Source organism: Callospermophilus lateralis, chromosome 2, assembly GCF_048772815.1.
Source record: "Callospermophilus lateralis isolate mCalLat2 chromosome 2, mCalLat2.hap1, whole genome shotgun sequence".
NCBI classification, from domain to species: domain Eukaryota; kingdom Metazoa; phylum Chordata; class Mammalia; order Rodentia; family Sciuridae; genus Callospermophilus; species Callospermophilus lateralis.
The window spans coordinates 209665432-209681150 of NC_135306.1; the positions used below are offsets into that span (position 1 = coordinate 209665432).

General features: G+C 63.0%; 1 protein-coding gene across 1 annotated transcript; it reads right to left on the reverse strand.

Moving 5' to 3' along the window:
• Window positions 1–671: 671 nt before the first annotated feature.
• Window positions 672–14957, reverse strand: Tspan32 (tetraspanin 32). The gene is made up of 9 exons (XM_076844876.2): window positions 14876–14957; window positions 14159–14273; window positions 13187–13284; window positions 9363–9437; window positions 5606–5707; window positions 4974–5060; window positions 3285–3368; window positions 2916–3007; window positions 672–2272 (listed from the first exon to the last, which is right to left on the reverse strand). Exons 1-9 carry the CDS (start codon window positions 14939–14941, stop codon window positions 2125–2127), a joined length of 867 nt encoding a protein of 288 aa, XP_076700991.1. The 5' UTR covers window positions 14942–14957; the 3' UTR covers window positions 672–2124.
• Between the last annotated feature and the right edge of the window lie 762 nt (window positions 14958–15719).

A 15719-nucleotide genomic window follows, 5' to 3' on the forward strand; every position in this document is an offset into this window, starting at 1 on the left:
CAGCCCCGAGTCACTCTGTTCCACAGAGCAGCACTTTGCCCCGAGTGTCTCCATGTCAGTCCAGCACTAAGGCAGAGTGACCTGGTGACTCCTCTGGGCAAGCAGGAAACACCGAGGATGGACGCACAGGAGTTAAGGAAAAGAGTAACCCAGCGGCAGCCGTCGCGAGGCATGAACGGATGACGAAGTTTTGCTAAGAAAATGGACCACGCGTGCACCTTGGGTTTGGGTCAGAGGCCCGTGGACGCAGCGGGTCTGTCAAACCTCTACCCGGGCACCAGCCTGTGAGTGTATCTGACCCCCCAGAGCACCCTCACCTGGAGCGTGTGGAAGGAGACCACCCAAGAGGGCTCAGCAGGTGAGCAGGTGGGCAGCGCCCGGCGCAGTCTGTCCCTCGGGCTTCTTGGCTGGACTTTGTGATGGTCCCGCAGGACCCTTATCTGCCACCCTGCATCCCATCACCTCTGCCTATGCTCCACTCTGTGTCTGACCCTGTGGCCACTGCTGGCCTGCTGGGCAGTTCTGTGACCCACAGATCACGGTGTAAAGTGCTGTCTGAGACTTGGGTGACAGAGGTTGCACTGAGACTGGCCTGGCGGGTGGGGCTGGGGCTCAGCGGTCGAGCAGTCGCCTAGCGCGTGTGAGGCTCTGGGTTTGACTCTCACCACTGCATGTAAATAAATAAATAAAAATAAAGGTCCATTGACAACAAAAAAATATTAAAAAGCAAAAACGAGTGGCTTGGAATAGAAGCACCTGAGGGTGCCACGGCACGGTCCCACCACCGAGTGAACCAGGGTGTCTGTGAGGGACAGTGCGGCTTGTGAATCCGCCGTCGCTCAGTGCACTCTGAATCATGGAAAGACAGACGCGCCCAGTCCGCGTCAATGGCGCGGCTCGCTCCTGGCAAATCCCTCAGAACCCGTGCCTGTGACATCTCTGTCAACGCGATCAGGTTTCTCCTTCAGGAGTCCTGACATGCTGCGCGTGGTGGAGCTGGAGGGTGCTCTTCTGGGTGCGATAAGCTGGCCACGAGAGGACAAGCGCTATGAGATTCCATTTCTGTGAGGTCCCTGAGTCACAGATCCACAGGGACAGAAAGCGGGTGTGGGGGGTTCCAGTGGCTGGGGGAGCTGGGAGCCAGCGTCTGGGGGACAGAGCTTCAGTTTGGGGGGATGGGAAAGCTCTGGAGGTGGACAGTGGTGATGGTGGCACAGCAGGGTGGACGTGCTCAGTGCCCCGTCAGGCGCTGAGCCATGATGGGGACCGGGAGCTTCGTGTTCCGTGTGTTCGCCAAGGGGGCCCCATCCCTCCTGGACCTTGGAGCACAGGACTCTGAGCTGGTGAAGCGGAGGGTCTGAAGCCTGAGGAGGCGTCCCCTGCCCTCGTGGCGGAGTGAGGGTGGCCACAGGAGGAGGAATGGGCATCTCAAGGAGCAGAAAGTGGCCCCCATTGGCCCCGCCTGCCTGTCCCCATGAGAGCTTGGCCTGTGAGACCCTGAGGGGAGAGCCCGCCCAGCCCACCTGGACTCTGACCTCAGAGCCGTGGGCCGCCATGTTTGTTAGGGCAGGAAGAGGAGCAAATGGAAAGAGCAGCAGCAGTTTGAGTCTCCGGGTGACAGTCCCAGAAAAATGACTGGGCTGTGACCTGACAGGATCACCAGCTTTGCAGCCCCCGCGTCATCTCCGGCTGCGGTTGGCCCCGGAGGACGGGGCGTAGGTCCACACCCCAGCTGCCTCCCTGAGAGCCCCGTGAGTTCTGCTCCACCGTCGCCTGCTTTTCTTTTGAGGCAGGCAGTCAGGTCTGGTCTGTGGGGACCCCCGAGTGCGGCCTCTGCCTAGGACAGCAGCGGCGGTCCCTGGGTGGTGTCCTGACCGGCGCTCTGGTCCTCCTCGGCGGCCCTGCTTGCTCTCTTCTCGCTCCATTCCATTCTGCAGCGTCAGAGGACCACCCTGGGCTCCCTCTGCTCTGCACAGAGTCTGTTTATCTGGCCGGTCTTCCCTCCTTCCCCACACCCTCCACCTGAAGGACGGAGCTCATCTTCCTTAAGGGTCCTGTGGGGCCTGTGGCTGGTGCCTCCCGTCTGTGGGCAGACGAGTGGCAGGACAGGGTCGAATCAGATGGTTAGCTCTGGAGCAGATGAGGGTCATGCAAGCATCTTCTTGGACCCCGATGGCCAGCAAGAGCCTCTGCTTCAGAGGAGCGTCGAGGTACAGGTCCACCCTGGGAGAGTGTGAAGCGGCTGGGCTCCTGGACCTGGCAGCCACAGGCTCTAAGAAGCAGAAAGAATGGTGAAGCCATTCTAGAATGTTCTAGAGGAGACTGTGAATCTGTTCTAGAACACTCTAGGGAAGACCATGAGGCTATCATAGAATGTTCTGGAGGGGATTGTGAGGCTGTTGTAGAACATTCTAAAGCAGAACTGAGGCTGTTCTAGAACATTCTAGGAGCACTGTGATTCTGTCCCAGAATGCTCTTTAGGGGACAAGAGGCTGTCTGAGAACACGGAGGGGCTAGGCAGGATCCCAGGCAGGGAGGGGCCCAGATGACCAGAGTCGGGCAAGCAGGTGGGGTGATTGGAGCTGGCAGGCAGGGGTGGCCGAGCACCCGGAGCAGGAGGGACTTCTGGCTTCTGGGCATGGGTCCTTCCGGCTACTGCGCATGGGGAGTCCTGATAGAGGTCCTGGCCTGGGGCTGTGCCTGGGGCCCTGGCAGCATGCACCTCTCTGTGCCAGTGTCTAGGCAGAGCAGGTGCCAGGCCAGGTCTTGGCAGGGACAGGAGGTGGGTAGTGAGGAGCGTATACTGGTCTGGCCCTTGGTCCAGGGGCCCCGCCCACCCAGACAGACATAGACACCTTTGGGCCACTTTCAGGGCTGTAGGACCCTGAGGGCATCCAGCGGACCCTGGGGCCTACCGTGGAGTCAGGGTGTATTTGCCTCTGTGGTCCAAGCCTCGGCCGGAGCGGACGGCAAAGCAGAGCACGGAGCTGAGCAGCATGGCATAGACCTGTGGACAACCGGATGTCCCCGAGTCGGCAGGGACAGCACCGGGTGGGGAGCCCCGAGGGGTCTGGGTTTCGCAGCAGTGGGAGGGGACAGGTGTCCTGGGAAAGGAGCGAGGCAGACCCTGAACCCCCAGGCCACCTCCTGGATCAGAGGCTGCTCCTCCCTGAGGACCCGGCGCGGCCCACGGCTGGGGGTCTTGGCCTCACCCTGCTTTCTGTGGGTGGGGTTGGGCAGGGCAAGGGGGGGATTGGGAAGGGGCATCAAGCGAGGGCGGGTACCATGAGGGCCAGGCCGGTGCTGGTCAGCATGAAGGCGATGTTCTGCGGTGTCTTGAGGAAGCTCCGGATGCTCTGCAGGCAGTCCTAGGCAGGGTGCAGCGGACACGGTGCCCACCCTGGCCAGACCTCCCTGCCCAGCGTGACCAGCCTCGGAGGAGCCAGTTCCCAGAGTCAGGTTGTGGGAACTTGGGGGGCAACACCTTCCGGGGGAGAACCACCCAGATTCCGGGGGAGAACCACCCAGAGCTCTGGATGAGGCAGCAAGGGCAGGCAAAACCAAGGAGCACGGGCTGGCCGCTGTAGGGCCCCAGGGACTCCGTGCCTGGCCAGGCTGCCCTGGGCTCCTGTACTGGCCACGTGTCCAGCTCCTGCAGGTGGCCAAAGGCAGCACAGCACCTCAGTGTCTAGAGCTCATAGGGAGGACAGAGGAGCAGCCCATGGAGGGGTGAGGGGCTTCCCTTGCTGCCCCTGGGCTGTCCTCCCCTCACTGAGCGCAGGGCGCGGCACCCCCAGAGGGCCTCCCCAGAAGGGAGGTGGTGTCACGGCATGGTGGCATCTGCCCGTGCTGGTCTCATGCTGCCTGGGTGACCCCCGAATCTCTGCCTGCCCTGACCAGGAGGCCAGGAGGCCAGGCGTTCCCTCCAGATGGGCTGGCCAAGAACTGTGGGCTCTCAGGCAGCTGCCAAAGTGGCCTCTGGCTTCCCCACATTAAAGGACACGGGCACTTCCCACTCAGTAACCGCTCGCGCCTTCACGGTGACCCTGGCCCTCAGGGCCGACGCTGAGAGTTCACCTCCTGCTTCTCTTTCTCCTGGACAAGGACAAAAGTCCCTTCATTCTTCGCTGGGCCCCAACTTGCCTTTGATTCTGGGATTCCAGTTCCCAGAGGGACAAAGGACCCAGGACCACATGGTGTTGTGGCTGCCACCAGGCGTCCTCCTGGCCCACACCAGCCCGCCCGCGCTGGCCCCTGCTTCCCCCCGGGGCATGTACAGCCAGGCCCCGGCCTATGTTTTGCAGTGGGTCCTGCGGACTGCCCTTGGGTGGAAGGGCTCCCTGGCTCAGTCCCTCCCAGCACACTGGCCCTGGGGGTGGGGGCGCAGTGGACGGTCCTTCTGGGCCTCAAGCCATTTCCCACCCTCCTCTGTTTCTTGGAGGGTCGCCAGGCACATCCACAGGAGATAGGGCCAGTCTATTTCCAGGACAGTGGGGCGTCGCAGCAGGGGAGAGGGGAGGGCGGGCCAAGTCCCAGTCTAGGCCAGCAGGAAGGGCCACGGCCTGGCCAGGGCTGCCCTCAGCTCAGCTGCCCTTCCTGCTGCTCCCCCAGCCAGACCCGATACCCTCTCTGGGTTCCGGCACAGAGACCTCTTCTGTAAGCTTCTAGAAGCTTCTGAGGGTGGGTCCACCTAGCCTTGCGGAGCACCAAGCTGGGAGCTGTGTGAAGGAGTGAGTGGAGCCCGTGCCTGGTGTCCAGCTTACAGAAGGGACCTCGGCTGAGGCCAGGGTCAAGCTGGCTGCCGTGAGCTTCTTGCACAGTAGCCCCCCCTGCTGCCTCCCCTCCCAAGGGACCCTTCCCTAGGCCCTTCCACGAAGGCTCCGAGGGTGTGGGGAAAACCAGGTCAGGGTGTCCGTGGGGCTCTGCCCGAGGCCTGCGTCCTGCTTGGCCAGGAGGCTCTGCCTACTCCTTACCTCTCTCGCTGCCTCCTCGCCCCGACACGGGTCGGCTTCCCTGCTCCCCAGAAGTTGGAAAGGGGACCTCTTTCCACAGCACAGAAACTGTAAGACAGATGCAGGGAGCTGTGGGCAGTGGTCGGGATGGTGGGGAAACTGAGGCACCCATGGACAAATGACCTAGGTGCGTCCTGCAGAACTGGCCCCTAGAGGCAGGGCTTCCTGGGTCACAGCTGCTTCTGCTGGGGCACAGCCACTGGCAGCCTGGGCCTAGCCAGGGGGAGGCCTTCCCTGTAACTTGGGGCCAGTAACCCTCGCTGTGGGGCCACCACGGTGCTGTGGCAGACGGAGCGCCCACTTGCTCTAACACTCTGTCCTCGCCGACTGGAGATCTTTAACCATGTCTGAACAGGACCTGCCTTTTCACTTTGTGTCTGGCCCAAAGATTTTGTGGGCAGCCGACGGGGGCAGAGGACTGGAGCTCTTATCCTCCACCTGAAAGTGGGCAGCCATGGCCTGTGTCCTGGGAACCCCCGGGGCTGGCCCAGGATGGCTGACTCGGGAGGGTGTCCAGTGCCCAATCTGTGTAGCACACTGAGGTTGACCACCTGTGGCATTGCTGGCAAGGGGAAGGCCCTGCCCCTACTCACCGTGTCCTGGATGGCAGCCAGCTCGGGCCACTGGATGCTGGACGGGCTTCTCACTGCCTGATCATACACCAGGTCGTAGGTGTCCAGCATGGCGTCCTCCACCTGCACCAAGAGCACCTCGGGAAGCCTGGGCCCGGGGGAGCTCCCGTGAAGCCCTGGCTCCACCATGCAGCTCCTAGAGGCCAGGCAGGGCCCAATGTCCCACAATTCCCTGCTCCAGGGGGAGCTCCAGAGGCTCTGGGCACCGGTCAAGGGGTCCTGGGCTTCAGTTGTGGGCCTCTTTCCCCATGATGGCCTGCCATGTGGCCTCCTGCTGCCCCAGGGGGGCCTGAGGGATAAAGCAGAGGCTAGGTCCCTTAGCTGTGGCCCTGGGGAGTGTGGCCAAGGGAAGTGTCCACCTTCTGCTGTGGTCTGGGCATGTGCAATGAATGGGGCCAGCAAGGAGTCTCAGGAGAGGCCTGGGGCCAGGTCTCAGCCCCCAAAGGTGCTTGTAGGTCTCTCTCCAGAGCCATGCAGAATCCTGGGCACGGGCTCCACATAAGGCCTCTGAGCAGGGACGCCTGGGCACCCAGGTTCCACTCCAGGAGGACGAGGCCACTTGGGGCAGAGGCTGGTGTGGACCAGGCTGGCTGGCTTCCCTCCTCACCCGACATCCCTAGACCTCCGTGCCTCTGCTGTCCTGAGGGTGGCTTTGCTGCCTCTTCCCATGCCCTGCCCCCAAGGCCCTCTTCTTGCCAAGTGTTCCCCCAGAAGCAAGATGGAGTCCCACCTATTCCAGGAAGCCATCCCTGACGGTCCCTGGTCTCCTGGCCCAAGGCAGGCCCCCCGATGCCTCTTCCTGTCTTGGAGGCCCTGAGTCCTCCCTTCCACTCCAGGCCATGCAGACGGCTGGGGCTCACCTGGAGGGCCAGGGTGAACGAGGACCAGTGTCTGCTCTGGCCACGTGTGTCTGCCCTACAGAAAGGAAGGGGACTATCTCACAGCCCTCGTTTCTCGGGGCCTGGTCCCCACAGCAGGCCCCATCAACAGACAGCAGGTCTGGGTGGGCATGTGGGCAGGCGGGCACTGGAGCTCAGCTGGCCCTGCCCAAGCCCAGATCCCTTCGGTGCCAGACAGAACTTCTGAGCCAAACACTGCTCCTGGCACAGATCAATCCCTCTGCACTGATGGCTAACAAAAGCCAGACATCCTCATGAGTCATCCCAAACACGGCTCCGTGCTCCCCCACCCCCAGGGCGCGGGTGCCAAGTGGCCTCAGTCTGCAAATCTGGGCCAGGGCTTTCTCTGGGATTCAGTCTCCTGGCGTGTGCCCGGGAGCTGAGCCCTGCTGGGCCACTGTGTCCTCGTGGGAGGAGGACCTGGGGAGGGTGAGGGGCCTTGTGGAGCTGACCTGGGGGGCCAGGTCCTCCTTTCCGAACTGCAATGACTTTATCTCTCCTGCCAGCCCATCGCGGCCTAGAGAGGACCCCACGCTCCCAGGACCAGCTCTCCCTGTTCCTGTAGGGCAGTAAATAATGCCTCTGTGGGCCGGGGGACTTACTTGGCCTGGCAGGTGTCCCCTGCCCCAGACCCCACCACCTGGCTCCAGGGGCCCTGGAAGGCCAGGCTGGACCCTCTCTGCAGGGCTGGTTCAGTTATGGGGTTCAGGGGACTCTGTACGGCCCAGGCCCATGTTGCTCAGGGGAAAACCAGGGGTGGATGCTGGGACTCTGAGCCTCATCTGCAGCTGCCCAGGGAGCAGCCGTGCTGGCCAGGGGACTGAGCTACGGTGCTCACGTGCATCAGATCTTGCACTTCACGGCGCTGCGGACTGAGGGTTAGGGTCTGGGACGGACCCCGGGGCTCACCCCCAACACAGGGTCTTCCCAGATACCTGCCAGGGTATCCTACCCCCTCAATGGTCCAGGGTGGCACCAATAGGTCCTGGGGCCAGGTAGGAAGGAGATCCCATGAGGAGCAGCAGAGGGTCTGTGAACCTTCCCTGAAGACTGAGCTCAGAGCATTCAGGGAGGGGACTTGCCCACCCTGAGCATGCTCCTCCTGCTGCCGGGCTGTCTCAGCAGGAATTCTTAAAAGGGAGCTGGGCAATCCGTCTTCCCCACAGACTTCTGGGGACAGCAGGAGGTTGCTGAGCAGTGACCATGAGGCCACAGCAGTGACCAGCAGCCTCTTTGCCCCACGGCCTGGTCTGCATCGCTGCCCTCCCCAGCCTCCAGTTGCCTGCTGGTGCCTGGGAAGTGGCATCTGGGGACCCCCTGAGTGGGGGATCCTTGGAGTGGCCATAGAAAGGGCACCCCACTCTCAGCCCTGGCCGGGCCTGGGCTTTCCTCCTGTCCTCAGGCCTGCCAGCTGCAGTGGCCCTGCTAGCCATCTTGAGCCGCTCCTTGCTTCAGCACATCGTGGGGGCCCTCTGGGGAGGTGCAGGGGGACGGGGTGACTGGCCTGGCTGGACTCTGGTGCCCACCTCAGCCTGAGCAGTGTAGACAGCTCTGTCGTCTGGCCTTCCTCACCCACTAGGCCTCTGTCAGGACCTGACCAACACGTCCCAGCTGGCCTCTGTCTGGTGGGCCCTGCGAGGACCCCTCTCTCTTGAACTGTTAGTCCTAGGCTCAGAGGCCCAGCCAGCCCAGGGTGCTTGGCAGCTGTCTTGACCGGGTCACCCAAGCTGTGACCCAGACCTCCAACTGGCCAGACTGCTCCTTCCTCAGTGGACAGGAAACGTGATGCCCAAATGCTGGCCTGGTCCTCCTCTCCTCCACTGCTGGATCCTTCTGCCCAGAACCTTAGCTGTCAGGGGCTCTGCCCCCTCTAGATCCTTATGGGCCAGAGGGAATGGATTTCCCTCTCTCTGGTCTCAGGGGTGGGCACTTTGGTGAGAACTTTGGGCAGGGAAGAGAGAAGAGGCCTCAACTCTGGGCAAAGAGTCTGGACCCCTCCATCTGAGCATGTCCAGGTGACCCCAGAGGGCAGGCCCTCCGTCTGCAAAGATGTGACTGGCCACTCAGAGGCCTCCAGAGGATGTCCTGCTGCAGCCATGGCCGCGAGCCTAGTATCTTGCATGTCTACTGGGGATCGTGTGTGTCGGGACTGGGTAACTGAGGGTCCTTGAGGACCCCAGGAGTCACCTCCTTAGCCCTGGGCTTTCTTGCCCTGTGTGAGCTAGGCACCAGCCCCAGGCTCCAGGCCTGCCCCCGGGGCCTGCCTGCTCTGGGCTCTCCAGGGCCCGCTGGGGCACAAGGGGCCTTCCCTCCTCTCCAACCTACAGATTTTCAGCCAGGATACCCTTGGACCCTACCCCTGGGCCACTGGGCAGGTCAGTGTCCAGAACAGGACAGCAGCTGTGCTGCCCACGAGGCCAGGACTTGCCCACCACTGTCCCCCAGCCCCTCCTACACGTCATCATCCCTGCCTCCAGGTCTGAGTCAGGTCCGAGTCCCTCTCTGTGCGTTCTCGGGGCAAGCCCTCTACCAGGCGGCCACATCCCCAGCCCATTCTGTGCAATTCCTGGAATGTCCCTCCCCTCCAGTCCGCCTCTCAGACCCACCTCCCCCAGTTGCACCTTCCAGGGCCTGGGGTCTGCGGAGGGACAGGGAGGGGCAGTGCTCTCCCCTCCTCCCCAGGGAGCTGCTGCCCCTAGCCCAGGAGGAGACCACCCTGACTGCACAGAGGCAGGAGCCGTCAGCCAGTGGGCCCCTGCCCCACCACACACTGGGCACGCTCCCAGCCCTCAGCTGCAGGTGGGACGGCAGGCACTCACCTGGGTGGGGTTGTGGAACCTCCAGAAGGCCACCTGCACCAGGCTGCAGAACACCAGGGCGAAGCACAGGAAGCCCTGGGAACAAAGGGGCCTGGTCACTGTGTGCAGGCTTGTGGCTCGGGGGGGCTGGCAGCTGGTGTGCAGAGAGGCTGCTCCCTAGACGGAGGTGAGCGGTTTGGTTTTGTGGTCCTGCGACGTGAAACCAGGGGCTCTACCAGTTTTATTTTATATTTTGAGATAGGGCCTCGCTAAGTTGTTGAGACTGGCCTCGGACATGTGATCCTCCTGCCTCAGCCTCCCAAGTCTCCAAGATTACAGGTGTGTGCCCCCAGAACCAGTTTGAGGTAGGGGTTTGAGCCCCAATCCCCCTTGCCTAAAGGGGAGACTTAGGACAACGGGAAGACTCGCTGGTGGGTCCCTTTCCCGTCACTTCTTCTGGACCTTTTTTGAAATTCCCCCTCCCCTGCTCCCTGCTGGCTCTAGAGGGCCTGTCAATCACAGTGCCACACTGGCACCCCAGGAAGGGCAGCCCATCCCTGGGGTGACGAGACCCTGTCCACTGGAGGGCGTCAGCGAGAACCTTTACCCAGGAGGGCCAGGCTGAGCCCACCCCAGGGTTCCCCCAGGGAAGCGGAGCCCCGCCTCAAGGAAGGGAAGTGGCTCCCACCTTGGGAGTGGGTGGGTGCCAGAAGGTTGCTTTGCTTTGCTTTCAGAAACCTGCCTGGTGAAGGAAGGGTGCAGCCAACCTCACAGCTGGGCTGGCCCCAGGACACAGTCTGCAGCCTGGGGAGCCAGTCCTCTGGGTGGACGGAGCTGGGGACAGGGAGGGGAGTCACACCTGGGGTGCTGTGGCCACCCTCCCCTCTGGGTGAGATGCCAACACTTCCTCCACACCCCTGCTTGTCCGCAGGACCACAGCCAGCTACCTCCCCGGGCTCCAGACGCGTGGGGCACCGCCCGCTGCTCACCAGCTCCCCCGCCACTGCCCTCCTCTCTTCCAGGGTCCAGACTTTTGAGACCCTCCCCGTTGAAGAAGCTGATGGACATTGTGGATCTCTTCCCTGAAACTGCACATGAGCCCTCCCCACTTTGGGGACAGTTTCAGGGGTTCCTTTCAGACTGAGAGCCCTGGGACACTCCCCACCATAGACCCATCTGGTGACACAGGACCTGGGTCTCCACCAAGTGTCCTCCTGCACTGTGATCTAGGCTCTATCCACAGCCGCCCAGTGTTCAGCTCTTTTCCCATCAGTCCCCGCCACCCCGCAGCAATGCCAGTGTGTGGCTTGGCCAACATGTGCTCCGGGGGACTCTCTGCAGCCTGGGACTGCTGTGGCAGGCTGTCCCAGCCCCAGAGTCATGGGGGCACCCCAGGTGGACAGAGGACCAGTGGGTAGGACACCTGCAGATGCAGAGGGGCCCCAGACATCTGCCAGGATGGCACAGACACAGCCTCACTGGTTCCCCAGTGCAGGCGCAGGCTCCGTGGGAGTGAGGAGTCCTCCCCTCCACGTGCCATGTACCTGCTGGGGTCAGCCCTGACCTGGGTGGCATCCTTTCTCCTCCTCTCCTGCTCTCTTCTTCATCCTCTTCTCCCTCCTTCTCTTTGCTTCTCCTTCCTGTTCTCCCTGGCCCTCTTCTTCATCTTCCTTTTCACCCTCCTCCTCCTCCTCCTCCTCCTCCTCCTCTCCTCGCTGGGGCCCGGCTGAGGGCTGTCCTCCCCATCTGGAAGCCATCGCTCAACACTGTCTCCCAGCCTCGAGGCCACGAGCCAGCTCAGAGACCAGCATTTTCCAGAAAACATTCCATTCTCAGGAGAAAGAGCACCCACGGCCCGCCCCTCGCTGCTCTCTCTCTGCGGAGAGGGTCTTGGGCAGTGGATGGACCTCCCGAGGCGTCCACAGTGCAGAGGATGCTGGGCAGGCCAGGCGTCCGCTCGAGATGAAAACAAACTCGTAAACAACTTGAATCGCTTCCTCTGGGCTGAGGGGCGGCTGAGCTTCTGGCTTAGGTTACTCCTTCATTTCCTGTGCAAAGGCTGAAGGGGGTGGGCAGGAAGGGGCAGGGAGGGGCAGCCAGGCACCACACGGGAAAAAATCTTCCACTTGCTGACCCCTCCCCGCCTCGTCACATGCGCTTTCAGACAGGACAGGTAGAGTGCACACACAGCCAGGCCTGCGTGGTGGCCTTCTGGGCTTACTGTCCGTGCTGGGGCCCAGGGTGCAGGGGTTCAGGAGCGTGTTTGGGAGCCCCCACTGGGCCTGCAGTGGCGTGGACCCCAGCCCTGCACAGGTATGAGCTGGGGGTCCCAGCTATGCCTGCAAGGCTGACCCACATAAGGCCGGTCAGGCCCTGAGTCTGGCTGCAGCTGCTCTGCTCCCTTGGGGACCACCCAGAGTGAGTCCCTGCAGGAGGTGACTGTCCCTGTGCTAGGAGACCTGGAGTCCTCATCAGGCATGCACTGAACCCAGGGCTAGGCTGAGAACCCCCTGGCCCTGCAGACAGGAGTCTCTGTTCTCAGGGAGCCCCAGTGAGGCAGAATTGAGAACCCGGGCAATCCTGGGCCTCCTTGGCCACAGATCAGCTGGGGAACCTGGGAAGTCCACGGTAGGACCAGGCAGCCCAGGCCAATGAGGGTACAGAGACTGGAGCCTGTGGCCACCTGCTGCCCTCTGCCGCCTGTCTGTGGCCTCAAGCCCAGCTCCACAGCGCCCCCTGGTGTCTGACACGCAGCCCTGGTGCCAGGCGTCTCAGGGCAGCCCTCTTGGTCTTCCTGGGCTGACAGACTTGCCGTCCCTCTGGGGCATCTCCCGGCAAACACACACCCCCTCCCTCTCAGCCCTCAAACCAGGCTGCACAGGCAGGTTTTAGTGCCCACTCGTGGCCGGTGCTGTTCCTGCCCCACTTCTGTGTCCCCAGAGTGGGATCCTGGTGAGGTTGGAGCTGCTCTGCTCCCTTGGGGACCACCCAGAGTGTGAGTCCCTGCAGCAACTGCAGGAGGTGACTGTCCCTGTGCTAGGAGACGTTTGCAGACCTGGGGTCCTCATCAGACATGCACTGAACCCAGGGCTAGGCTGAGACCCGCTGGCCCTGCAGACAGGAGTCTCTGTTCTCAGGGAGCCCCTGTGAGGTCCCAGCACAGGCTACCCACTAGCCACTCATAGGCAGGGCCAGGCGAGGCCTGCCTCCGAGGGCAGGGGTCTCCACATGCAGAGGGTGGAGGTGGGAAAGGGGTGACCTCAGGGCTGGAATGTAGTGACCAGTGAAAGGCAGAGCACCAGAGAGGAGCTTCCGCAGCTCAGGTGAGCAGGGAAGGAAAGGTGGCCATGGGGGGTCACGGGCAGGTGTTCTGGGATGGCCAATAAGGACTGGTGGGGACCAAGATGGGACCCACATGGAGAAACAGATTTGGGAGCAACAAGGGGCCACTTCTACCAGGTTGAGGTCCAGGCCTGTGAGACTGGTGGCCAGGGAGACCCCGCTGGAAGCTGGGAGGGAGGGAAGAAGAGAGCTTGGCAAAGGGTTCTGCCTGGCCCTGCCCAGTCTCCTCCTAAGAGGAAATGGAACTCCCCCAAATCCTACCCCAGAGTCCTCTGGGTCAAGAACCAGGTCCTTAGGGGATGGCTCCAGGCTCCAGGGCCCGCTCCACCTTTCAGGGCTCTGCTGCTGGGTGAGGAGGACGAGGTGAAGCAGGCCCTGGGCAGTGCACTGGTCAGCTAGCACCAGTTTCTGCTTGAACATTTCAGGGTGCTCCCTGGGCTTACAACCTCCGCAGTCCTGGCCCTGTCTGGGGGCTGGGGAATCCAAGGTCACCGAGAACTCACCATGGCCAGGAGGCCTGGGGCCTCTCTCATGGTGGCTGCAGCACTCAGGGTGGCTCCCAGGCTCAGCAGGCCCGCCAGGCTGATCCCCAGGGAGAAGACTGGGTGGGAAGAGAGGGGGGGGGGTGGCCTGGGATGGGGCCTGAGGCACAGAGCCTGGGCCTGCCTCCAGGGGTCTTAGGGGTGGGGCTGGACCTCTGGGGAGGCCACACTTCCCCATCTGACAGGGATGTGCCTCCCACTGCCCAGTGACCTCCGTCCTCCCAAGGCAAGGGGGACCAGGGAGCAAGCAGGGCCTGGGGTGGGCACTGCTCCTCTCCTCTCCCGGCTTCAGGGGCTATCTTTAAGCTGCCACTGTGCCCCAGTGACAGGTGTCCCTGTGAGGCTGTGGCCTTATCAGCCCAGAGGCAGGCCCCAGGCTTCCTGCTCCAGGGTGGCCTGGGCTGAGGGAGCAGGAGACCTGGACCTGCAGGCACACACTCATGGCCTGTGTCCCCTACCCTCGCCCGCTGGGCAGCCGCCCTCCTGAGCCCCTTGTGCTTCTGCTGGGACAGGCCCTCCCTGAAGCAGGCGCCTCGCTCTGGTGGGAGGGGGCCACCCCAGCAGGCGCTGGCCCTTCCTCAGTGTCCTCTGCCCTCTGAACACTGATATTTCACTGCTGCATCCCACAAGACCCTCCAAGTCCAGCTCCAGGCAGCCCCTGATGTGGACTGAGCTCCGACAGCAGGGACCTCTGCCCCATCACTGCCACGCACACCACACTGTCCCCACACACCTGGGGGTGGGAGATGAGGGCAGGAATCCCAGCCCTTGTCCAGGACCCCAGGGGTGCTCCTTCCAGCCCTGACCCCTGGTTCCTGCCCAAAGCCAGCTCCTCTGGACGGGCTGGGGCTGGGGAGCTGGACCCTTGTCCCCAGAGCTCTTCACCAGCAGCCTGCTTCCCCCGTGCCCTGTGGTGGCTCTGACCTCACTCACCCCAGCGGTGCACGGCCTCCAGCGGGTTGCTGTCCACGGATGCACGGCTGACCACAGCAAAGCGGTCCTCGAGGTGAAGGAGAGCCATCGCGGTGGCCATAGAGAGGCTCAGCAGCTGGGGGTGGGCAGGCTCAGAGCATGGGGCAGTGGCCGCTGTCCCAGGGGCGGGGAGCCCTACAGGGCAGGTCTAACCCCAGACCCTCCGGTTTCTGGCCCTCACAGGAGATGTCTGAACTTAGGACCCTGGGCTGTCTCTGGGGTGGTCTCAGAAGCCTCCACCCAGACGCCGTCACACACGCGTGGACACACACACTCATTGCACAGTTTCCCCAGGACCAGACCTTGGGTCAATCAGCCTGCAGAGCCCTGACCCCTCCTCAGCCCAGGAAGACCCCTCCCCTCACAGCAGGAGGAGGCCTGAGAGCCCTGGAGCCCAGGGAGCCAGTACCCCTTCCCTGGCGTAGCCTGTCCACCCCAGGCCCAGGCCACCCAGGGCCCTGGGTCCAACCTAGGCTCATCTAGGCCCTGCACTGTCCCTCAGGAGGATGGACACTGTCCTAAGGGGCCTCCTATCCAGATGTCAGGAGTGCCCACCAGGGTTCCAGCGCAAGTGTGCCGGGGCAGACCCGGGCGGCAGGGCTGGTGGGTGTAAGTGCGTGCGCGTGTAGGCCTGGGCCACCCTGCCACCCCCACCCTCCTGCCTACCCTGCCTGTTACCAAGACAAAGAAGCAGGTGACCAGCATCTGGCACTTGGCGACCCTGACTCGCCTCCCGGGCCCCATGGTGGTCGCCCCTCTCCTTTCCTCTCCTCGGCTCCTCTGCGTGGTTTCCTGCCAGGCAGGGCCTTGCGCCACAGCTGCCCGCCCAGGACGTAGGTGCATCCGCCTGTCTGTCAACACACACGAAAGCGGGGCGGCTGGGTGCCCTGGGTGAAGGACAGGCAGGAAGTGCAGGGCCCCCACCCCTGCTCCCCAGGCCTGGCCCAGACACTGCATCTGCTGATAGCTGAGGCCTCCCGGGCAGGCGTGGCCTTGTTCCTGCTGGGGCCACCAGGCACCACAGGGAGGCTGGGAGGTCAGGGCAGCCAAGGGGACCCAGCAGAGTGTGTGTGTAGGAGGGAGCTGGGCCCAGGAGAGCTGCCTGGGGACAGAGGCCGGAGGAATTGGGAGACAGGCAGGATCTAACCAAGGTCCTCAGGAAGTCCGGTTTTCAGAGCCTCCAGGGCACGATGGGCAGGCAGAAGGGCTATCTGGAGCTCACAGGGGGACTGCGCCTCACCCACACCCGCATGGGGCCCCTTTGTAAACACGAGTCGGTGACCCACACAAAATGGTGTGAACCATGAATGGGGCAGGGGGGCCTATGTGGCCACTCAGTGGGCCTTGGGGGCCAAAGAGACCCTCCGCGTGACATAACGCAGTCTGTGAAACCACCCCATGGGGTTGGGGCTGGCGTGAACCCCTGGGTCGCTGCTGGGTGCTCCAAGGCTGCGGTGCCCCATCCTGGATGGGTGGGCCCCTCTTCCACCTCAGGTAACGTGGGGTTTTCCTAGACATGAGG

Bases quoted from the DNA above. Each gene is read 5' to 3' on its own strand.
- Tspan32 (XM_076844876.2), bottom strand. From the start codon at position 14,941: ATGGGGCCCGGGAGGCGAGTCAGGGTCGCCAAGTGCCAGATGCTGGTC. The intron at 14,274-14,875 runs GTAACAGGCAGG...GCCCACCCCCAG, and splicing joins TCACCTGCTTCTTTGTCTTG to CTGCTGAGCCTCTCTATGGC. The intron at 3,369-4,973 runs GTAAGGAGTAGG...CACCCTGCCTAG, and splicing joins GCGAGGAGGCAGCGAGAGAG to GACTGCCTGCAGAGCATCCG.